The sequence below is a fragment of the Heloderma suspectum genome, chromosome 1 (assembly GCF_057233095.1).
Source record: "Heloderma suspectum isolate Gila_16-S chromosome 1, 16-S_ref, whole genome shotgun sequence".
In the NCBI taxonomy this organism is placed as follows: Eukaryota; Metazoa; Chordata; class Lepidosauria; order Squamata; family Helodermatidae; genus Heloderma; species Heloderma suspectum.
In genome coordinates, this window is record NC_139458.1 from 421,025,530 (window position 1) to 421,050,594 (window position 25,065).

Below are 25,065 nucleotides of genomic sequence, written 5' to 3' on the forward strand. Positions count from 1 at the left end.
GGAAGCAAAAGCCGAGTGTACTCAAACGCGTACCCTGGATTTTAGGAAAGCTGATTTTAATAAACTCAGAACAATGATCAGTAAGGTCCCATGGCAAGCAATGCTAGCGAGAAAAGGAGTCCAAGATGGGTGGGAACTTTTAAAAAAGGAAATTCTCAAGGCACAATCACAAACAATTCCAACAAGAAGAAAAGGTGGAAGACAACAGAAGAAGCCAATGTGGCTTCACAAAAAGCTTAGGGATGACCTGAAAACAAAAAAGGACACATATAGGAAGTGGAAAGAAGGCCAAGTAACAAAGGAAGAGTACAGGCAGGTAGCACAGAATTGCAGGGATGGCGTCAGGAAGGCTAAAGCGGAGAACGAGGTGAGGTTAGCGAGGGATGCTAAAAACAACAAAAAGGCTTTCTTCAGCTACGTGCATAGTAAAAGGCAGAGGAAAGAAATGGTTGTTCAGCTATTAAATAAGGATGGCAAAATGATAACAGATGACAAAGAAAAGGCAGAGGTGCTCAATTCCTACTTTGGCTCAGTCTTCTCCCAAAAGAGGGTCTATGACCCCCCTGGCAAAGGCGAAGTACAGGCTGAAGGGGCAGGATTGCAGCTTGAGATCGACAGGCATATGGTCAAGGAACACCTCATTACTTTGAATGAGTTCAAATCTCCAGGGCCAGATGAACTGCATCCTAGAGTCATAAAGGAACTGGCAGAAGAGCTCTCAGAACCGCTGTCTATTCTCTTTGAGAAATCATGGAGGACCGGGGAAGTGCCAGATGACTGGAGGAGGGCTAACGTTGTCCCTATCTTCAAAAAGGGTAAAAAGGAGGAACCTGGGAACTACAGACCAGTCAGTCTGACATCAATCCCTGGGAAAATTCTGGAGCAGATCATAAAGCAATCCATCTGGAAGCACCTTGACAACAATGCAGTGATTACTCGAAGCCAACATGGATTTGTCAAAAACAAGTCCTGCCAGACAAATCTGATCTCATTTTTTGATCAAGTCACCTCCCTTGTAGACCGTGGGAATGCTGTAGACATCATATACCTCGACTTCAGCAAAGCTTTCGACAAAGTGCCCCATGATATCCTGATGAGCAAACTAGCTCGAAGTGGGCTAGATGAAACAACGATCATGTGGATCCACAGTTGGCTACAGAATCGGACTCAAAGAGTGCTTATCAATGGGACCTTCTCAAGCTGGGGAGAGGTAACGAGTGGGGTACCGCAGGGCTCAGTCCTGGGCCCAGTGCTCTTCAATATTTTTATTAATGACTTGGAGGAGGAGGTGCAGGGAATGCTGATCAAATTTGCAGATGACACAAAATTGGGAGGGATAGCTAATACTTTGGAAGACAGAAACAAAATTCAAAGTGATCTGGATAGACTGGAGTGCTGGGCAGAAAACAACAGAATGGCATTTAATAGGGACAAATGCCAAGTTCTGCACCTAGGAAAAAGAAACCAAATGCACAGTTACAAGATGGGGGATACGTGGCTCAACCACACTACGAGCGAGAAGGATCTTGGAATTGTCGTCGATCACAAGCTGAATATGAGCCAACAATGTGATGTGGCTGCAAAAAAGGCAAATGCTATTTTGGGCTGCATTCATAGAAGCATCGCTTCCAAATCCCGGGAAGTACTAGTTCCCCTCTACTCAGCACTGGTTAGGCCTCATCTGGAGTACTGTGTCCAGTTCTGGGCACCACACTTTAAGAAGGATGCAGACAAGCTGGAGAGGGTTCAAAGGAGGGCAACAAAGATGATCAGGGGACTGGAAACAAAGCCCTATGAAGAGAGACTGAAAGAACTGGGCATGTTTAGCCTTGAGAAGAGAAGACTGAGGGGAGATATGATAGCGCTCTTCAAGTACTTGAAAGGTTGTCACAGAGAAGAAGGCCAGGATCTCTTCTTGATCATCCCAGAGTGCAGGACACGGAATAATGGGCTCAAGTTACAGGAAGCCAGATTCCGACTGAACATCAGGAAAAACTTCCTGAGTGTCAGAGCAATACGGCAATGGAAACAATTACCTGGGGAGGTGGTGGGCTCTCCCACACTGGAGGCCTTCAAGACGAGGCTGGACAGCCATTTGTCAGGGATGCTCTGACTTGGATTCCTGCATTGAGCAGGGGGTTGGACTCGATGGCCTTGTAGGCCCCTTCCAACCCTACTATTCTATGATTCTATGATTCTATGCTACTGGGGAAGAGCAGAGGGTATTTCCAAGTAGCGCCAGAAAGAGTGAAGCGGCTGGGCCAAAGCCGAAAGGACACTCAGCTGTGGATGTGTCTGGTGGTGAAAAGAAAATCCGATGCTGTAAAGAACAATATTGTTTAGGAACCTGGAATGTCAGATCAATGAATCAAGGTAAGCTGGAGGTGGTCAAACATGAGATGGCAAGATTGAACATCGACATCTTGGGAATCAGCGAACTACAATGGACAGGCATGGGCGAATTTAATTCAGGTGACCATCATATCTACTATTGTGGGCAAGAATCCCTTAGAAGAAATGGAGTAGCACTCATAGTCAACAAAAGGGTGGGAAAAGCAGTACTGGGGTACAATCTTAAAAATGATAGAATGATCTCAGTACGAATCCAAGGCAAACCATTCAACATCACAGTAATTCAAGTCTATGCCCCAACCACTGAGGCCGAAGAAGCTGAGGTTGATCGGTTCTATGAAGACCTACAACACCTTCTAGAACTAACACCCAAAAAAGATGTCCTCTTCATCATAGGGGATTGGAATGCTAAAGTAGGAAGTCAAGAAATCACCGGGATAACAGGCAGGCATGGCCTTGGTGTACAAAATGAAGCAGGACAAAAGCTAATAGAGTTTTGCCAAGAGAACATGCTGATCATAGCAAACACTCTTTTCCAACAGCACAAGAGGCGACTCTACACATGGACGTCACCAGATGGTCAATATCGAAATCAGATTGATTATGTCCTTTGCAGCCAAAGATGGAGAAGCTCCATACCGTCAGTAAAAACAAGACCTGGAGCTGACTGTGGCTCAGATCATGAGCTGCTTCTTGCAAAATTTCGGCTTAAATTGAAGAACGTCGGGAAAACCACTAAACCGTTCAGGTAAGACCTAAATCATATCCCTGATGAATATACAGTGGAGGTGAGGAATAGATTTCAGGGATTAGACCTGATAGACAGAGTGCCTGAGGAACTATGGACGGAGGTCCGTAACATTGTTCAGGAGGCAGCAACTCAATCCATCCCAAAGAAAAAGAAATGCAAGAAAGCCAAGTGGCTGTCTGATGAGGCTTTACAAGTAGCTCACGAAAGAAGGGAAGCGAAAAGCAAGGGAGAAAGGGGAAGATATAGCCAACTGAATGCAGAGTTCCAGAGAATAGCAAGGAGAGACAAGAAGGCCTTCTTAAATGAACAATGCAAAGAAATCGAGGAAAACAACAGAATGGGAAAGACTAGAGATCTCTTCAAGAAAATTGGAGATCTCAAGGGAACGTTTTGTGCAATGACGGGCATGATAAAGGACAAAGAAGGCAGGGACCTAACAGAAGCAGATGAGATTAAGAAGAGGTGGCAAGAATACACAGAAGAACTATACAGGAAAGATCTGAATGTCCCTGATAGCCATGATAGTGCGGTCACTGAACTTGAGCCGGACATCCTAGAGAGTGAAGTCAAGTGGGCCTTAGGAAGCATTAGTAACAACAAAGCTAGCGGAGATGACAGTATACCAGCCGAGCTATTTAAAATCCTAAAAGATGATGCTGTTAAAGTGCTGCATTCAATATGCCAACAAATCTGGAACACTCAACAGTGGCCACAAGACTGGAAAAGGTCAGTTTACATTCCAATTCCAAAGAAGGGCAACGCCAAAGAGTGTTCAAACTACCGCACAATTGCGCTCATTTCACATGCCAGCAAGGTGATGCTCAAAATCCTACAAGCTAGTATGCGAACCGAGCAGTATGCGAACCGAGAACTACCGGAAGTACAAGCTGGGTTTAGAAGAGGCAAAGGAACTAGAGATCAAATCGCCAACATTCGCTGCATCATGGAGAAAGCAAGAGAATTCCAGAAAAACGTTTATTTCTGCTTCATTGACTACGCTAAAGCCTTTGATTGTGTGGATCACAACAAACTGTGGCAAATTCTTAAAGTGATGGGAGTACCAGACCACCTTACCTGTCTCCTGAGAAACCTGTACGAGGGTCAAGAAGCAACAGTAAGAACCAGACATGGAACAACCGATTGGTTCAAAATTGGGAAAGGAGTACGACAAGGCTGCATATTGTCACCCTGCTTATTTGACTTATATGCAGAGTACATCATGAGAAATGCCAGGTTGGATGAATCAGAGGTCGGAATTAAGATTGCTGGGAGAATTATCAACAACCTCCGATATGCAGACGATACCACCCTAATGGCAGAAAGCGAAGAGGATCTAAAGAGCCTCTTGTTGAGGGTGAAAGAGGAGAGTGCAAAAGCTGGTTTGAAACTCAACATTAAAAAAACGAAGATCATGGCATCTGGCCCCATCACTTCCTGGCATATAGAAGGGGAAGAAATGGAAGCAGTGACAGATTTTACTTTCTTGGGCTCCAAGATCACCGCAGACGGTGACTGTAGCCATGAAATTAAAAGACGCTTGCTCCTTGGGAGGAAAGCTATGGCCAACCTAGACAGCATAGTAAGAAGCAGAGACATCACCTTGCCGACAAAGGTCCGTCTAATCAAAGCTATGGTTTTCCCAGTAGTAATGTATGGCTGTGAGAGCTGGACTATTAGGAAGGCTGAGCGCCGAAGAATTGATGCTTTCGAACTGTGGTGCTGGAGAAGACTCTTACAAGTCCCCTGGACTGCAAGGAGGTCAAATCAGTCCATCCTAAAGGAAATCAACCCTGAGTGCTCATTGGAAGGACAGATAATGAAGCTGAAGCTCCAATATTTTGGCCACCTAATGCGAAGAGAAAACTCCCTGGAAAAGACCCTGATGCTGGGAAAGACTGAAGGCCAAAGGAGAAGGGGACGGCAGAGGATGAGATGGCTAGATAGCATCACGGATGCAATGAATATGAACTTGAGCACGCTCCGGGAGAGAGCGCAGGACAGGAAGGCCTGGCGTGCTATGGTCCATGGGGTCACGAAGAGTCGGACACGACTGAACGACTGAACAACAACAACAACAACAACTGGCCACTTTGATCATTTTGCATTAGATTCCCTCGTCTGTAGCAACTCACATGTATATCTGTATTTGTATATACAGTGTATGCCTCATGGGGCACAATAGGTTATTTACTCCATTGTGCCTCACTCCCGCAACTATTTTGCACCTGGCTCTGATTAGTGGACCTCAGAGTTCTAGCAAAAAACAAACCTGAAGTCTGCCTAGTTGTGGTTTAGGGGCTGAAGTATCTGCTGTGATTCAAACTGGCAGCAGCTGGGTCTGTACATAGCCATGTAGCAAGGCTGTAGGGTGCAGGAAGCACCTGCGCCATTAACCTCTCAGTGCCCACTATGGTGCCATCCCTAGTTGCTGATAAGCAGAGACACAGGAAGCCAAACTGGATCCTCTTTGCTTCTTCCTGCTATCTTTCCATCAATGGCTGAGTTGATGAATCATACTGAATCCTAGGGTGAGTTCACCATAATTTGGGGGAGGAAAATGTAGTTCTCCTGCTGTCTCTCTTCATAATACTTTGTTGTTGTCGTTCAGTCGTGTCCGACTCTTCATGACCCCATGACCATAGCATGCCAGGCCTTCCTGTTCTCTACTCTCTCCCGAAGTGTGCTCAAGTCCATATTCATTGCATCGGTGATGCTATCTAACCATCTCATCCTTTGCTGTCCTTTTCTCCTTTTGCCTTCAATCTTTCCCAGCATCAGGGTCTTTCTTTTCCAGAGAGTTTTCTCTTCACATTAGGTGGCCAAAATATTGGAGCTTCAGCTTCAGTATCTGTCCTTCCAATGAGCACTCAGGGTTGATTTCCTTTAGGATGGACTGATTTGACCTCCTTGCAGTCCAGGGGACTCATAGGAGTCTTCTCCAGCACCACAGTTCGAAAGTATCAATTCTTCGGCGCTCAGCCTTCCTTATAGTCCAGCTCTCACAGCCATACGTTACCACTGGGAAAACCATAGCTTTGATTATACGAAATTATATATATAATTTGTTGGCAAGGTGATGTCTCTGCTTCTTACTATGCTGTCTAGGTTTGCCATAGCTTTCCTCCCAAGGAGCAAGCGTCTTTTAATTTCATGGCTACAGTCACCGTCTGTGGTGATCTTGGAGCCCAAGAAAATAAAATCTGTCACTGCTTCCATTTCTTCCCCTTCTATATGCCAGGAAGTGATGGGGCCAGATGCCATGATCTGAGTTTTTTTTAATGTTGAGTTTCAAACCAGTGTTTGCTCTCTCCACTTTCACCCTAAACAAGAGGCTCTTGAGATCCTCTTCGCTTTTTGCCATTAGGGTGGTATTGTCTGCAGATCATTTATACTAAACAATTTGAAGTAGCTAAGAAGCATTTTAATCACACTTGGGTTTCCATCAAAACATTATACATATCTGAATGTTGCATATACAATGATTATGAAAATGTACTGGCTATTGGCTGTAATACCTAATTGGAACCCCCATGTTCAGAAATACTATATCTGAGTACCAGGTGCTAGGGACACAGCACAGGGAATGGCCATTTCTTCCAAAGACCAGTTGTAAGCTTGCAGTCATCTAATTGACCTCTGCGGAAACAGTGTGCTGGACCCTTGTCTGTTCCAGCAGAAATGTTTGTAGGCTTTATGTGCATGTGCAAACATTAATGTTTTCATACTCTGAGGCTTTCTTCACATGGAGCTTTTATCCTGCAATTGAGATTGCTCCCTCACGGAAGTTTGTGGGCTCTTTACATGATGCCATGGCCCTCCAGGGCATCTTCTGCACTAAATGCCCTTTGTTCTGTTTTTAAGTAGCTCACAGATAATGAGCTATCAAATTACCCCCTTGTGTTCTGCTTCAGTTTCAATAATGGAAGACTCAGATATGGGGAGAAGGAGAGGGAAAGGGGAGGGGAAAAGGGAGCATGTAAAAAAGGGAGTCATTGTGATCCTTCATTTAAAATGGAAGCAGAAAGCCCCGTTTTATTAAATGCAGGATTTTAGGCTGGTGTAGAGATGCCCTGAAACACCACTTCCACCATTTTGTATAAAACAGGGATATGCATCTGGAAGGAGAACATGATTTTAAAAATAAATAAAGAAATGAAGGCAAATGGCAACTTCAAATGCACACCTTTAAGAATGACGGTTCTCACGCCAGTAAAGAAAACTTAGGCCTGATCTCTACACATACAGCATAATGAGGGGGGTGGAGTGCTGTTGTGGTCTAAAGGATTGAACTACTTCAGACTACACATAGAGGGTTCTCATTCTGAAAACATCCTTTACATGACTGTCTTGCTGGAAAAAGGAAATCAGCACAGCAGGCAAAGGGTGAGCTATAATCTCTATCTCTTTTCATGCTGTTTTTCTATTTTCAGGGCATTTCTGTGTGGAAAAAAAGTGGTGTGTCCCACCACTAGTTTGAAGTGCTGCAGTCCATTCTATCACATCATTTTACTGTACAAGTAGACCCAGGCTTAATAGTGCAATCTTCATCACTGTCAAACGCCAGCTGAGGGTTGATTGGAAAGGGCAAAAGAGCCCCTCCAATCCAGATTGGATTGGTGGAGAACAGCTCTGTTGATGCAGTGGCCTCTACAACCTAGCAGCCCTATGGTGCACTTTCAGAATGCCCCTTGGGCATAGGAGAGCCAGCAGTGGTATTTCTGCTGGAAATAGCAGCCAAGAGAGGGTTGTCCAGGGCTGTGTTTCGGTGGATCGTGGGCAATCCAGTCCAGGGCTGTGTTTTGATGGATCATAATCTTAATATGATTATGATCCACCAAAACTCTTCCAGATCCAAAGCCCCATCACATGCCTGAGAGGCCCAGGATCGGGACCAGTAACTACACCAGCCTGGAGCTAGCATAGTTAACATCTCCCCATTAGTTTACATGGTGGGTGGAAATTCAAAATACTATTTTTGGTCTTCCTTCCATCATTTGATTAGTTTTAAACCTTTCTCCTTTTATTTTTGGAGAGACTAACCATTAAGGACATTTTAAAAATGCACAGCACAAATGATGTCACCAGGTGGAAACTGGGATATTCCCTCTTTAGATTTAAATAGGCTGTGAAATTGGGTGGCAAGGCAATTGTTGGGGTATCTTTCATCTGCTCTGGACCTTTTAATGACTTCAGTAGACCCAGGAGTTTCATGTTTATTTGAGAGCTTCTGTTTCTTCTCAATGCACCCTGTGTCAATTGTTTTTCCCCCCTGTTGGAAAAGAAACCCTGTTAACAAGATGTATTAGCATCCAATTCCACTTCCAAAAAGTGAAATCTCTCTCATCTATTGAGGCACAAGTCACCAATTAAGCATGAACATGTGCACACATTTTTGTGTGATCATCATCATGCCGTTATAGTTATTGCTGGTGTTATTGTTGGCTTTTATTGTCGTTTTTATGGTTTTTATCACTTTTAATATTTTAAGGGAGCAATCCTATAGGGATAGATGGCCGCCTCCGAACTCAGGGGCAGATGCCTGGTCGCACCTACTCCACAGGATTTGTGATGATAAAATGGGATAACCCCATGCATATTGCCATGAACTACTTGGAAGGTGCGCTAAACATATTGATAAGAACAATGACAGAAAGGTGGAGACAGAATCTCTTGCTTGCAACCTGGCAATCCTCATTTCTCTTCTTTTACCCCTGAGCAGAAAGCAGCCATTGTGTTCACAGAGGAACATATTATACCGTATAATCAATCTCTATAGTAAATCATCTGGTTTCGTTAAATCTAGGAAAAGGGGAAATGATTTAGGGTTCCTCATGATGACCTTTTAGCAATGACATTTTCAGACTGACATGGCTGCATTTCGCATGCAGATACGATCCTGTTCTAATCTAAGCAAAAAGTGAAAGATCAGAGTTTGACATTTATGTGCCTGCCATTTATCACTTTAAAATAACGCAGAACTTGAAAAGTTGGATTGTCATAAAGAAGACTCTCAGCTTCATGACAGTGATATACATCAAAGACGTTGCCTCAAGAGTCTTACTGTGCATCATTAATAGTTAACTAAGAGCATCCAGGCACTCATGTTACACCCATGGCAGGAGGGCCACTGCAGAGCTGCACCTTCATGTGCTACTGAGCTAATGGGAGAAGCCCTGAGCCACATGGGAAGAGCTCACAATGCAGCTTTTCTGCACACTCACGTTCCCGCTGGTATGGGGAGGAGTGCTGGTATGGGCACCTCTAACATGGCCCAGTGCTTCCCATGTTATTCCACTGGTGCAGTTTAGCAGTGGCACCATAGCTCCCACACACCACTGGGATAATGTGAATACATACCACTGCTAGAAGCAACTTGATACAGGCATACACATCAAGCACACAAAAAGAGAAGAATAAGCAATGAAAAGGTAAATCTGTAACACCTCTTCCTGTCAGCCAAAAATGCCAATTAAAAACATATCCTATAATTGAAACATTAATCAAAAGAAAGTAGCAAAGTGGATGCAAAATGACTTTGACTCCTAACAGAGGCTTATTGAGACATGACAATAATGGAAGAGAGGTGAGCAAGAGGAAGTGGTACAATAGGAAAAATATTAGTCAGTGGATTAGATCCAGACTTAGTCATGCTTAGAGTAGGCCCTAATGGAGAGTCAAAACTAACATAAGAATATACGTTAAACATGACTAAGTCCAGATTCAGCCCATTGTGTGTGTGAGAGAGGGGGAGATTACTGAAAGGAGACAAGAACTCAAATAGAATCCATCAGACATTGCTCCATTTCAAGTCCCATTAAATAAAAGTAGCTATAAGTGAACGGAATGAACTCACAAGGCAACTGACCACTGCACTGAGGCCTACAAGGAAGGAAGTGATGAGGGTATAGAAAGGACACACAAAAATGGGACAAGGTGGAGAACATGGATGGAGAGAAGGGTAGATGCTGAGTTCCATCTGTGCAATACATGCACAAAACCAGAGCGGGGGTGGGTGGGACGATTCTTGGTATTGAACTATGCCTTAATTCTAAAGCACATGCATTAAAAGAAAGGAGAATACTCCAGGGTATTTAAGACTTGAATTAAGAATAATAGCAATAACAGTAGCTTAAGGACAAATTGGAATATAATGTTGGCAATTACAGATGCTGGAGAATAAATACCGCTAAGGAAGGAACAGGATGATGATGATAATGATGATGATAATGATAAAATTCTCCTGTTTCTTCCTTTGATATACGTATTCTCCATCATCTGTATTCACCAACATGGCATTCCAGTTTGTCCTTAAATCTGTTGGAAGTCTAATTATCAATACACCAACCCCACAGTGTAAAACTGCAAGGATGGAATGTGTAGTGCTATGGAATAACCCAGGGCACAGGCCTACCAAGCTCTCCCCTTTTATTCTCTGGAATAACTGTCCTGCGGATGAGCAATGCTTGGCCATCTAGGCCTACAGGGAAGGTTTCGGTAAGCTGTGTGTGGCTCACTGGTCTTACATTGCCCAACGTTGGAACAGCTTATCATGAATGTTGATGTATGAAAAACAGCTGTTTAACGTTAACACAGAGAAGATTCATCATACACCTCGAAAACTGATTGTTGGAGAAAGTGGTCAAAATGCAATCATGAACATCTTTTGAGTGAATTCCATTGGCATGTGGGAACTGTGCAAGACAATAGTTGTGTTCTCGCAGAATATGCTTGCAAAGCTTGCACAGAAATGTTTACAATGGGCTGTGCCCCAAATGTTTTGGAGGCTCTGTTATTCTTCCACTATAACAGTTTCCTCTGCAGTTGGTTAAGTATTTCCACAGAATTTTACACACAATGCATTAAGAATGGGGACAGCGAAGGGACTTCAAGTTGGTAACCCCAGTGCCTGAGAAATATTTGTAATATATTTTATCCCATAGGCTCATATATTACCTGCTTTGAAGTATTTCCATGACCAGGCTGATGTGTTGCTAACGCCTCTGCTCATTCTAGAACCTCTTTGCTCCATTCTTGCTGTTACTTCCTTTCATTCCATTTCTTCTGCTCCGCCATGTTGCAGGTGGTCTAACTTTCTGACTTCCTTCCTCCAAATGCCTCCTAGGTGTCCCTAGTCTACTTGAATTCAGCCTATCTCTCTTCCATAAGTGATGTCATTCCTCCAGAGCAAGCAGCCTACAGGAAGAGGGAGCTACTGGAAGGATCAGTGCTGGGAATGCTTGAAAACGTCTTGACTGTATCCACAACAAAATTCTGACATGCAATGCAGAAATGACTGAAAAATGTCTGCTAGAACATTGGTGGCTAACTCCCCCATCTCTTCCTGTAGAGCTGACATGGCCAAAACAACTCTGGCGGTATTCATTTGCAACATGCTTGTTCGCCCCCTCAGAAATGCTTGAGTGTTATCTGGTCACTGAAGCTATAGATCACTAAGTGTTACCGTACTCACTTGAGAAAAATACTTAAATGAAGCCAGCACTGCTGCAAACTCTCCCACCTCCCAAGGTGGGAAAGCACGCATGCTGCTGCTGGCTGCCATTGCCGCTGCCCCTTTCCTGTGTGTGTGGAGGCAATGGGAGTGGGGGAGGGGTGGGAGAGATGGCAGCAATGGTGGCAGCAGAGACAGCAGCAGAGGGAGGGAGCACAGTGACAGTGGCCACTACAGGTCCTCCTGGGAGGTGGGAGGAGTGTGCAATTCTATTTCCATGGGAGGAAATCGATAGTGCAGCTAAAACAAATTCCTCCCCAAAATTCTACTCTGTGAATTCTGATCTCAAATATGTTGCCAATCTTCTTAGAATCCTTAAAATATTTGCAAATATTCACTACAGACTGGATATCTATATTTGACTTAGAGTAACATTTGATACCAGTATTTGATATTGGGCAGTTCAAATGGAACGCTATCTGATACATTTTAAGGTAAAATGCAATGGCATTTAGTATTTGATGCTATTTGACAATGAGCAGTTTTTAATAGGGATGAGGGAAGATTTGTTCAGTTAACATTTCAATGCAGGTTTACCTAATTTTGCACTTTCAAACCACTATGTGGAGCGAAACTCAGTTATCCCTTGAAATCTGCACTTCTCTGAATTTTGCAATGGAGTTTTCTAATCAAAACATTTATACAAAAATACATACATTCAATACAATAACATTTTAAAACCATTATATTAGGAAAATTGCTTGCAAAAAATGTGTATATTAGGCAAACATGCATACAGAATGCATGGGCTAGGAGAAATGTGCACAAAAACGGTTATGAATTTTCAAGAACAAACCAAACTTAAGTCTGGAGAAATTCTGAAAGCTCAGGATGGATAGAACATAAGATTGTAAAACTGAGAAACTGAGAGCTACCAAAATTGACAGATTCATCCATCCCTAGTTTTTGATGCCTGCTAAAATGAAAACATGCACCCCCTCTCTTCCTGAACAGCCATGACCTAGACACAGCTTTTGAGATTGGGAGCCATTTTGATTGAAACTGATTTTCCAGCTTTTCCATGCAGTATTATTTAAAGTACCACTGTTCATGTTTATTCTTTGTAAAATGCTAAATATTCTTGTTCAAAATACAATTTATGTGGTGTATTTAAATTTAAAGTACAAGAACACTTGGGATTGAGAACTCCTGTCAAAAATATTTGGAATCATCATCACCATCTGCTCCATTTAGCTACTCCATCCCACCCCTTTTAGTTTCAATGTTGCAGTGTCACACATACAGAAAGTCTTACAATTCACAGTTTGCCCACTACAAGAAGCCAGCTGGAAGCCAGCCTTACAAACATTTTTCCTTTGTTTTCTTTGTGGATTTGTGAAGTAGGCTCACATTTCAAGTGTTCCAAAAGCAAAAACCCGGAGTGCTTTGAAAACTGTCTTTAGCAGTAACAAATCCCCCCACCCACCCACCTACTCACCCACCTACTCACCCACACACCACCACCTCAGTCAGGGTCATTGGAATGAATTGAAATTGAGTAGCAGTCTGCTATGAAAAGTCCAGGCAAGCCAAAGTTAACCACTTTCAAGTCCCTTTATTTTTAATGGGACAATGAAGCATACACTTAAAGCTCTCCAGCAGAAATTGATGGGAATTAGAAGTGCTTGGCATTGACTCAGCCATGTTTTCTGTCATTTGGTTTAATGCTGGTGCTTGGCAACTATTTTTGTCCATTAAGATCTGTAATATTTAACATCCTCCCCTACCCCCAGCCCCCAAAATGTAAAACTAGAATCTATTGTACTTACTATCGAAAGTTTGGGAGATCCACAGACTCAAAATAAAATCACAGTCCACACTCCTCTTTCAGAACATAGCATCTTAATCCAAATGATATCAGAAAGGTTAAAAAATCATCACCAGTTCACTCAGTAATCATGATGCAAGATATAGAGTAAAAATCATTCAGTCTAAGAGAACTTATATGAAAAGTGTGCAAAAGAAACCATCATCACACAAATATAATCTTGCAGGCCATTAAAAGAATCCTGGATTGAATGCCTCCTTTTTTTTTATTACTAATCAACATGCATTTAGCAAAAAGTATTGGGAGTAAACTTGGAGTAAACTCTTAGTTTGGGAGAATTACAAAAATGAAAGTTATGTCATATGGACAGAACATTCTAAGCCATGACAGGCTTTTTAGGGCTCGGATGCCTCTGTAGAACGGATGTGTGCAGGGGCTGCTCCATTCTTTCTTTCTGATCCATGCACACACTATGGAATTCCCATGGTGAAGCTTCTCATGACACAACAGAAGGGAAGCTTCTCATGACACAAACTGTGTACATGGAGTTCAGTGGGTCCATCATTGTCCACATGCATACTGGAGTCACAGGACTAATAGAATATTGGTATGTACTGAGAAAGACAGATGGAATTTTGAAAGGGGTATCTGAATTTCTTCACTATATACAGGGGTTCTTATGTGGGGCCCCTTGGCTCTACTAACATGTTCACGTGTATGCATTTTTGGGTGGTATAGTACAATGAAGTGAACCTTAAAGGGAGGTAGAGAATTTTTTCCTTGTTTTAAAGAAACACTGCAGATGTCACCTAAAATACATTTTGCATAGATAGCTCTCTTTGTTTGATCACTTATTGTCTGACCACTTATTGACTTGTCTCCTGAATAAGGAGTTGCGCTTTTTTTTCCTTTTGTCACCACTGCCTATGACAGAGAGCCACGACTATAATGCCTGACATATTCAAAACATGTCAGGCATGAAAGTAATTTGGAGTGCTTCTGCAAGTCAATAAAACAGTTTTCTCTAGCACAGTTTGAGGTTTGCCTGATGGTTTGTTGGTCTGAAGATTGGTGACACTCTCTTTTTGGTGACATAGATAATCAGTGGCACACCTTGATCAGCCAAACTTGGGCAGGGATCCCACACAGTCCCCTCATTAAATTAACAGAGGCAGTGCAGAACAGCATTTCTGAAAGCTTTAATCAATAGATTAATCTATTAAAGCTTTAGGGTGAAAATCCTATGGTCCCTGGGAGGGCATCACAAGGGCCATAGGGTTGTTTCTGATCTCCTGCTATAAGGGCAGAAATAGAAGTTCACCTTTGGAAAGGGAAACCCTACTTGAAAGCTTGTTCTGTGAGTCCTCGGAATGCTGATGTTGCGGAATGCTGATGTTGCGGAATGCTGATGTTGCGGAATGCTGATGTTGCGGAATGCTGATGTTGCAGAGGACAAAAAAAGAGGCTTTTTGTGTGTGGCGGGGCGGGGGTTGCTGGGAGAGACTATTGACCCACACCAGAAGGAGAAGTAAAAAGAAAAAGCCTGAAAGTTTCCCCTCCCTCTCCCCACTTTTCAACCTGCTGGCACGAACTGACAGGGCACTGCAAAATATGGTTCCTCCACCACAATTCCTCCCTCCCACTCCCCCTGTAGGCTTTCCCTGCCTGTTGATTTTTTTCCTAAGTTATTTAAGATTGTATACACAGACTTTTGATATTTAAGATAGCTTTTAAAAAAGCTTTAGCTGTTGAATGAGGAAAGGGAATTTTAGTTGGTGAGGGCAAATGCTAATCTGAGACAATTCTAAGTTGGCAAAGGAAAATTTTAATCAGTGAGGTTAGTGGCACAGTTGTTTATATTTATTCTTTATTACATTTATAATATGCCTTTACCTAGAGGAAGAATCAGCACTTCTCGAGCTTACCAGAGTCTCTGAAAATCACTTCAAAGCTTATTTGGGTTTGCTCCCGTTTTCATTTTGACCTGTTTTTCAGCTTGTTTGAAGGGAAAAGTGTGCATTTTTGTGCGTATTTTTGAAAAGTGTGCACTTTTCCCCTATGTGCAGCCAGCCCTCCCTCCTGCATGAAGTTTTATCGGACTTACTGAAGCACATCTGGTTTCCTTCAAAATTCCTCAATTTCACCCTGAGAATGAGCCTTATCATTTACTTCAATTGTCACTTTAGGTGAACCCCAAGGGTGACTGGAACTCCCTGAGAAATTTCTCTAGCCTTATTGAAATTATTTAAGCTTCCCTTGAAATCCCTCTAATGTTTTGCCTAAGCAGGAAACTCAAATTTCAGTGTAGAAATTGGGGGTGGGGTGGGGAATCAAGGCAACTCTAGAACATGCAGAGCATTGTGGGATGATTTCTTTTCACACCCATATAATTTGCTACAACTTTTCAATTGCAAGTCATTTAACTATGCAAAAATGATAAACACCACATTTTAATCTAAAGTTTGTGAACATTGCATAATGGAGGAACAACAAGTTTAAAAATTTTGAATAGGCACTTACTGGAATTACAGTTAATCCTGATACAGTCTAGATGGGGAAGAATAGATGAGAAATGAAAAATTTATCCTTCAAAGTAATCGCTGCAGACATCCAATAAAATCACATTCCACCCTTCCGGGGACAGACACATGCAAACATGGCCACTGTGTTCAGATTCTTTCCGTATTGCCGTAGAACGCAGATACATGGTGATAAGACTTTATAGAAGTGATAGTATAGGGTAAAAAAAAATATGGCCAATTTCAAACAAAGCTACATGGTGACAAATCTAAGTGGGGAAAAATGTTCGTGGGAACTGTCCCAGATGCTGGATTTAAGCTGGCTGCAACTTTCTCCCCCATATATGAAAGAACTGATCAATCTTCTCCATTTTAATTCCAAAAAAGTGCTCCATCACAATGGGGAATAGTGCAAGCCAAACCTAAAATCACACATTCTGGACCACAGTTAATACCTCAAAGGAGGACACAAGTTCAAATGCTTAAAATAGTTACTGTAATATTCAAAATACTTTAGATGGCCTCTCAACCTCTGGAATACTATTAGCTCTATTTAAATCATTCAGTAAAAAGCAGGAAAGTGATTCCATCAGCTCATCCAGGAATGTTTCTTTCATTTGATTATGGTGAATCAAGTTTGCTTTTTGTCTGCTTCTTATGTTTAAGCTTTGTAGTGATTAGGGCTTCTCAAAAGAAAAGGCAATGCATTTGTTTCATTCCTATTGTATTTGTAAAACAAAGAGTTCCTTGTGCTACGTTTTGTATAGGCAAATTAACAGATTATGCTCAAATGATCAGCATGTTCATTTATTCCTCTACAAGGTCTTTGAGGATATTTAAGTATATAGAGAAATATATTTTATATATATTTTTAAAAAATATTACCTAGATTTTGTTTCCATGTAGCTGAGTTTGTCATGTGTCGTCAACCGCATCAGAAAAGTGGTTGCAAACAGCCAGGGAACACATCACCTACATACATGCCTCTTTCTGCAGAAAGCTTTCTCAAAAGAGCCCTCTCCTGGTCACTACCATGCTGCCATTTTGTCAACTGAAATCATGCTTCAGCTGCAATAAGTTCAAATTTTCACTAGAGGGCTCTATTTGAAGCGAAAGAGGTTTCCTTGTTTGATATGTATAAGTCCCCTACTGCAAAATCTAATTAACATTACCAAAATTCAATGACCTAGCTTTCCTCAAAAATGGGTTTTGAATATATCACTCTGCCCTACTACCCTTTGCAATTTAAAAGTGAAATCACCTCAGAGCTAGTTTTTAAACATGCTGCACAAAAGGTCTTGAAAATAATCTCAGAAAAGGATGTCATTCTGGTAAACCTGCATTATGCTCCTCAATGAATAAAGCAGCGATTGATCATTTCTAAATGTTACAAAAACCCTAAGAAAGCATGATGTTATTTCTGCAGAAGAGCTTACGTGGTTTGTGTTCGCATGGCTGTTTGCCGAGGGCCGCAGACTTTGGGCATTGAAGGGTTGTGTTATTTGTGACATACTCACGAAAATATATCACTATGAAGTTCATGGTTCAAAAAAAGAAAGAAAGAAAGAGAAAGAAGGCAGTGGGGTGAGGGGAGATGAATTCAACTGCATATAATGCCAGACTGCTATATAGAGAAGACCAAAACAAACAAAAATGTGGCTTGTTAATGTTATATTTTTAAAACAAATATAAATTTCTGTGTTTGTATATATACTCTGCAACTCACCAGCTAAAATGATACCTTGAGGCAGCCTTGAGGAAAACCACCATTCACCTGAGCAACATGTGGGCAGTGCAATTCTGGATCCACAAACTCACGCGGGCTCCAGTTGGGTTAAAAAAAATAAAATTAAAATGTGGCTCTGACTTTACACTGGTCAAGCGATTGGGCTGCTCGGTGGAGCTCCATTCCTTGCTAGCTCCCAATGTATCATCGTAATTGACTCTCTGAGAACAAAATCCAATGCCGCATGGGAGCACATGAAACACTCACAGAGCATTGGCTTTATAATTGGGGGTAGATCTGCACACTCTATGCAGATACATCAGCAGAGCTTTCCCACCGTTGAAGGAAATACAGATGCAATGAGCACATTGTTTGCCTTTGCGCACAACCAGCCACTGGATCAGGATCCATCTCTGTAAAATAGCAGCATGGAAAAACCTGTGGCTGAAAACCAACTTGTGTGGTACAAATGATGAAAAACCAGCCCCCCTACTAATGCCACTGAGTTGCTGGTCTTCTCTTTTTAGAACAGACTGCAGTTCAAAATTAATTATGGTGGGTTATGGTGGAGTGTGCACAGAGAAAAGAACATAAAATTAAAATATACATTTGATGGACTTTTAAAACATAGATATATTACACATACGTATATATGCGCACAAGTCGCATATATATAAGAGAGTTTATTTTCAGTGGCAAACAGGCTGTTGGATAGATGTTCGCAGGCAAAGACCATTTTTTTTTTTTTAAAGATGTTTGAGATGTTAATCTTAGGGTGGGAGTTGGGGAAGAATGTTACCTAGGTTGACTGTTAGCTTAACTCGTCCTGCATCCAGTTCTAAACGCAGAGTGTCAGCCGATTCCCTTGAAGTGGTGGCCATTAAAATGCCATAAGCTCGCTGAGATCTGAACCGCAAGGACACATCTTCCGCTTCTGTGTGCATCACCACCGGGAGTTGTATTTTCATAAACATGCTTCCATCATAGCTTAAAACAGTGGCCTCTGAAAATGGACAAGCAGGAAAATTGCAAGAGAGTTACAAGAAGCCCGGATGTTGGCTGGTTGAAGAGCTGCTGTGAATGCCAAAGGCAACATCAGAAGTCTGTTAAGCTGAGGCTAAGAAACTTGTGATTCTCACCGAGGTGAATGCAGCTCACCATCCATGGATAGTGGACCACCAGGGGCGTGATTAACCTCCTGTATTGTTGTTGCCTTCCTGAGACGGCAAAGACAGGAGGCCTGCCAAGCACCTGGCAAGCCACGTTATGAAGTTGGCAGGCTGTGCTCAGCTTTGCTAAGCACTGCACAAAATCCAAAAAAGAATTCATACCACTTAGGGCGCAATCCTTTTCAGACAGGTGACCGCCTATCCAATGCAGAACAGGAGAAGCACAGAGGGGATCGTTCCCTCCGCACTTCTCCTGCCCTGCTTTTTCGGTTAGATAGCTGATTGCGGCTGTCTACCTGCGGGAGGGCAAAGCAGGGCTGCTGTATGACATATTGGATATGTCGTACAGGCATTTTCGCCCTTCCTGCCCTGGAATGCCCTCCGGGAACGCCCCTTTTCGGACGCCCCACGCTCCTCTTGTGAGCTGATTGTGGCTGTTCTGCGCTGCCTCTGAGCCAGCGCACAAGTGGGGGAAGGTTGATTTTCCAGGAACTGACATTGGAGCATGGGCTCCGAGGTACGTTCCCGGAAAACCAGATATCGTATGGCCATCTAGCCACTGTATAGGAGCTATAGGATTGCTCCCTCCGAGGAAGAAAACTGGGATGCATATTGTAACACTACTATTCTCAGATTCAAACCCCAATGTCTGGGCCTCCCTTTCCTATTCATGCTAATTAAAAATACTTTTATCCTGCTGTTCATACAGGATCTCATAGCAGTTTACAAATGTATAAACACAATCCACATAATCAGCAAATCTGTCTGTCATATGCTGCATTCATTTCCTCTGCAATCAGAGGAAATGAATGTCCATCTTCCCCTGATTTAAAAGCCAAGACAGAGGTTTGTTCTTTGGGTCAAAGGTTTATTAGAGAAAATATAATTGTCCAGCACTTTGCCATGACCCTCGCAGTTTCAAAGTATTCCTCAGCACCTGCAGCACGTGATGGGATCCTGCGAGAAGGGATGCTTAAGGATTTTCTTCAGTCTGCATCTTTAGTAGAACTGACCTGATTTGTATTTCCTGAACTAATATGCAGATTGGAGCACAATTATCTTATGTTCTTTGCACTTCTCCACACTTTGCAATACAGTTCTCAGCTCAAACAACACACCAAGATGTGCACAAAAATGTATATTATAGGTTAAAATGTATACAAAAGTGGGTATGTTAGGGGGAAATGCATTAATTAAAAATCGATTCAAAACTAATGCAAATGTTTGTGATTTTACCACAAAAAAAATAGCAGATTGATGTGAAAACAGGACAGAATATACTTACGAATAAACGTCTGTGAAACTGACATGGATGGGAAATAGATTCATCTGTTCCTATCTGTGGACTGCGTTATGCTTTAGTGTTCATGCACATCCATTTATATGCATGTCCACTGGAGACAGGACAGATTCAAATAAACTTCTAGGAGACCCCAGGGAAGGAGCTAAACCCAGGAGAAAGACAACTGTAGTGGCTCACACTAAAAAGGCATCCCCAAAAGACAAAACAGGGACGACATAGAGGCAGTGATTTAACAGGGACTTCTAACAGCAGGAATTGCCACTGATAAATACAGACCTGTTGGGGCCTTTGAGAATGCAAAATCCTGCAACTTCTATCTTGCCTTTCTGCCACCTCTCACCACCCCCATGTGCTCACTGTGCTGATCCAGTATGACTGAGATACAGCAGCCCGGCACAACTTGTGACACCTGCACGCAGTCTGAATGAAGCCCCACAGCCACATAGAGCATGCAATACTGTGCACGTTGAGGCAGGAAAAGTCCGGCTGCAACTCCCAGCATTCCCCAGCCAGCCATGCACAGGATTACACCCGCAGCAGATTTTCAGTTGTTCGATAATCCGCCTCGTCCCATTTCTGCTGTTTCAGGTTGGCAGCGGAACCAGATTCATTGAGGCTGAAGGGAGCCATTCAGTGTCTAGAGGGCTGTAGCTCCTTGGGTCACCACCAGTCATGAGATACAGGGCGGTTCAGAAGCAAACGTGTTGGTCTTGGAACAGCGAAGCCTGGGTACAAAGCCCTGCTCAGCCATGCACTCTAGCCACCAAACTATTCCAGCTCCTATGACATCCGAGATACCTGGGGTGGGGCAGTATTGTTGATCGCCAGTGCTGCTGGTGATGCAGTGCCCTGGAGGGATACTGATGCGGGAACAAGAACAACACCATGGCTTTTGGGTGTTCTGGTGCAGCAGTCCTAGAACTCAGTCCTGAACACGTACTTGCTGGCACAGCCACATCTCTTTCTCCCCCTCCCCCAATTATTTCTAGACCACTTTTAGGAGTGGAACCCTCTTTCACGTTTCAGCTGACAATGTGTAGGACACCATATTAGGGAAAGTACATTAGAGGAGGGCTCTGGATAAGGGCGAATGCTCCTTCCTTGTTCTTCTCAACCTCTCAGCGGCTTTTGATACCATTGACCGTGGTATCCTCCTGGACAGCCTGGAGGGGTTGGGCATTGGAGACACTGTATTACTGTGGTTCCAGTCCTTCCTCTCCGGCAGGTACCAGAGGGTAGCACTAGGAGAGGAGGTTTTGGACCTGTGGGCGCTCACTTGTGGGGTGCCACAGGGTTCCATCTTCTCCCTGATTCTATTTAACAGCTATGTGAAGCCGCTGGGGGCTATCATCAGGAGGTTTGGGGTGCAGTGTCATCAGTATGCGGATGACACACAGCTCTACCTCTCGTTCAAATCTTCACCAAGGATGGCCATAGAGTCCATGTCTAAATGTCTGGAGATGGTGAGTGGCTGGATGGGGAGGAATAAGCTGAAGCTGAACCCTGACAAGACCGAGGTACTTTTGGTGGGAGACAAGAAGAGGTTGGGGGATGTTGACCTGGTGTTGAATGGGGTACGGTTACCCTTGAAAGACCAGGTCCGCAGCTTGGGGGTCATCTTAGACTCCTAGCTGTCCACGGAGGCTCAGGTGTCAGCTGTGAGCCGGACAGCGCTGTACCAACTCCATATGATATGGCGGCTGCGCCCCTACCTTCCCGACCATCTGCTCCCATTGGTATTACATGCCCTGGTTTCCTCTCGTTTAGACGACTGTAATGTGCTCTACATGGGGTTATCCTTGAAGATGGTTTGGAAGCTGCAGCCGGTACAGAACGCGGCGGCTTGCCTGATTAAAGGCAGCCGCCGGAGAGATCACATCACTCCAGTGCTGAAGGAGCTGCACTGGCTACCAGTTGTTTTCTGGGCCAAATTCAAGATGTTGGTTTTGACCTTTAAAACCCTATACGGTTCCAGCCCAGCCTATCTCAAGGAGCACCTCCAGCAACACCAGATAGGCCGCTCAACAAGATCAGCCTCGGATGGCCTTCTCTCTGTCCCATCAGCCAGGACAGCTAGACTGGTGAGGACAAGGGAGAGGGCCTTCTCTGTGGTGGCCCCCACTCTGTGGAACTCCCTCCCTAGGGAACTCCGCCATGCCCCCTCTTTAATGAGCTTCCGCCATTCATTAAAAACATGGTTGTTCAGGCAGGCATTTGGGGTGGGCTAGGGTAATTTTAAAAATGTGATGTTTTTGATGTTGAATTTTATTGAATAAACTGTTTTTATTGTTGTACATCGCCCAGAGCGGCTGGGTGACCAGCCAGATGGGCGATTAATTAATTAATTAATTAATTAAGAAGCTTCTCTCTCCCCCCCCCCAATTATTTCTAGACCACTTTTAGGAGTGGAACCCTCTTCTACGTTTCAGCTGACAATGTGTAGGACATCGTATTAGGGAAAGTACATTAGAAGCTTCTCTCTCTCTCTCTCTCTCTCTGTGTGTGTGTGTTGGTGTGTGTGTGTGTCTCCCCCCTCCAATTATTTCTAGACCACTTTTAGGAGTGGAACCCTCTTCTACATTTCAGCTGACAATGTGTAGGACATTATATTAGGGAAAGTACATGAGAAGCTTCTCTCTCTCTCTCTCTCTCCCACCCCCAATTATTTCTAGACCACGTTTAGGAGTGGAACCCTCTTCTGCGTTTCAGCTGACAATGTGTAGGACATCGTATTAGGGAAAGTACATTAGAAGCTTCTCTCTCTCTCTCTCTCTCTCTCTCTCTCTGTGTCTCTCTCTCTCCCCCCCCCTTCCAATTATTTCTAGACCACTTTTAGGAGTGGAACCCTCTTCTACGTTTCAGCTGACAATGTGTAGGACATCGTATTAGGGAAAGTACATTAGAAGCTTCTCTCTCGCTCACTCGCTCTCTCTCTCTCTGTGTGTGTCTCTCTCTCCCCCCCCCCTTCCAATTATTTCTAGACCACATTTAGGAGTGGAACCCTCTTCTACGTTTCAGCTGACAATGTGTAGGACATCATATTAGGGAAAGTACATGTGAAGCTTCTCTCTCTCTCTCTCTCTCCCTCTCTCCCACCCCCAATTATTTCTAGACCACGTTTAGGAGTGGAACCCTCTTCTACGTTTCAGCTGACAATGTGTAGGACATCATATTAGGGAAAGTACACTGGAAGCTTCTCTCTCTCTCTCTAACCCCCCCCCCCCGGCCCACATCCACATTCACTATTCTAAAGAGACTAAAGCTAAGCAGCAGTGGAGCAGAAGTTTATGCTCCAAACTAGTGGAATAAATGCTTAATAATGTGCTGCTCATTAAGCAGAGCCGCAGCCTCTAGGGCAGGGAATAATGGTTTTATTATCATTTCTGCACTGGGAATGCAACAGAGTAAAGGGAGGAAATGGCTTTATTAAACAACACCAGAGGGCAATTGTCTCTGAGGGGCCTGCAAGGGGGAGGGGGGCAGAGGGAATTATGGCAATAACTTTTTGGAAGAATAAATGGTCATTCAGTGGATGATGTAAATTGGTGAACTGAAAGGACTTGCTAATGTATGGATGACTTTTCACAAAGCAACATCTACAATCCTATATATAGTTATGCTTCAATGTGCACCTGCACAACTTGTGAGTCCTAAGCCTGCACATAGCTAACCAGCTGTCTAGGATGGCCCACCATGTGGTTGACAGTCTCCTGGTTTTGGTGTCTCACATTGCAATAGAGGTAGCTTTGTCAAGCACCTGGTGGACTCCATACATCAGGGCTGAGCAACTTCAGGAGGTCTAGGGGGATTTTTTGCCCCACAGATTCCTGCCCCCATGGGCTGCAACCCCCCCCCCCAGCACTGAAGAATAAAACTAAAATAAATTACTAAATGGCATCCAGAGTGGCTTGTTGTTGTTGTCGTTCAGTCGTTAAGTTGTGTCCGACTCTTTGTGACCCCATGGACCATAGCACGCCAGGCCTTCCTGTCAGCATTGGCTTGTTTACAAGGGAATCACACCATCATAGAAGAGTAGCGTTGGAAGGGGCCTACAAGGCCATCGAGTCCAGTCCCCTGCTCAGTGCAGGAATCCATGTCAGAGCATCCCTGACAGATGGCTGTCCAGCCTCGTCTTGAATGCCTCCAGTGTGGGAGAGCCTGCCACCTCCCCAGGTAATTGGTTCCATTGTCGTATTGCTCTAACAGTCAGGAAGTTTTTTTCCTGATGTTCAACCAGACTCTGGCTTCCTGTAACTTGAGCCCATTATTCTGTGTCCTGCACTCTGGGATGACTGAGGCGAGATCCTGGCCTTCCTCTCTGTGACAACCTTTCAAGTACTTGAAGAGTGCTATCATGTCTCCCCTCAGTCTTCTCTTCTCAGGGCTAAACATGCCCACTCCTCACAGGGCTTTGTTTCTAGTCCCCTGGTCATCTTTGTTGCCCTCCTTTGAACCCTCTCCAGTTTGCTGCATCCCTCTTAAAGTGTGGTGCCCAGAGCTACTCCAGGTGAGGCCTAACCAGTGCTGAGTAGAGGGGAACTAGTACTTCATGTGATTTGGAAGCTTGCAGCCAGATCACATTGTTGGCTCATATTCAGCTTGTGATCTACAACAATTCCAAGATCCTTTTCACTTGTAGCCAGGTATTCCCCATCTTGTACTGTGCATTTGGCTTCTTTTTCCTAGGTGCAGAACTTGGCATTTATCCCTATTAAATGTCATTCTGTTGTTTTCTGCCTAGCACTCCAGCCTACCAAGATCACTTTGAATTTTGTTTCTCCCTTCCAGGATATTATCTATCCTGCCCTATTTTGTGTCATCTGTTAATCTGATAAGCATTCCCTGCACCTCCTCCTCCAAGTCATTAATAAAAATCTTGAAGATCACTGGGCCCAGGAAGGGTCAAAATGGCTGCTCCAGATGCCATTAAAAAATACAGGGGGGTGGGACAGGGGCCCCATGCAGTCC

At 43.6% G+C, this 25,065-nt stretch overlaps 1 protein-coding gene across 18 annotated transcripts in view; it reads right to left on the reverse strand.

The window, feature by feature from the left end:
• Positions 1 to 25,065, reverse strand: part of NRXN1 (neurexin 1) — a 1,598,206-nt gene that overhangs the window by 864,247 nt on the left and 708,894 nt on the right. For all 18 annotated transcript variants that reach the window (XM_084829231.1, XM_084829225.1, XM_084829224.1 and 15 more), the window contains 2 exons: positions 18,425 to 18,628; positions 15,901 to 15,927 (listed from right to left, as the gene is read on the reverse strand). In XM_084829231.1, coding sequence (XP_084685357.1) covers positions 15,901 to 15,927; positions 18,425 to 18,628 — 231 coding nt within the window. The remainder of the gene's footprint in view (positions 1 to 15,900; positions 15,928 to 18,424; positions 18,629 to 25,065) is intronic.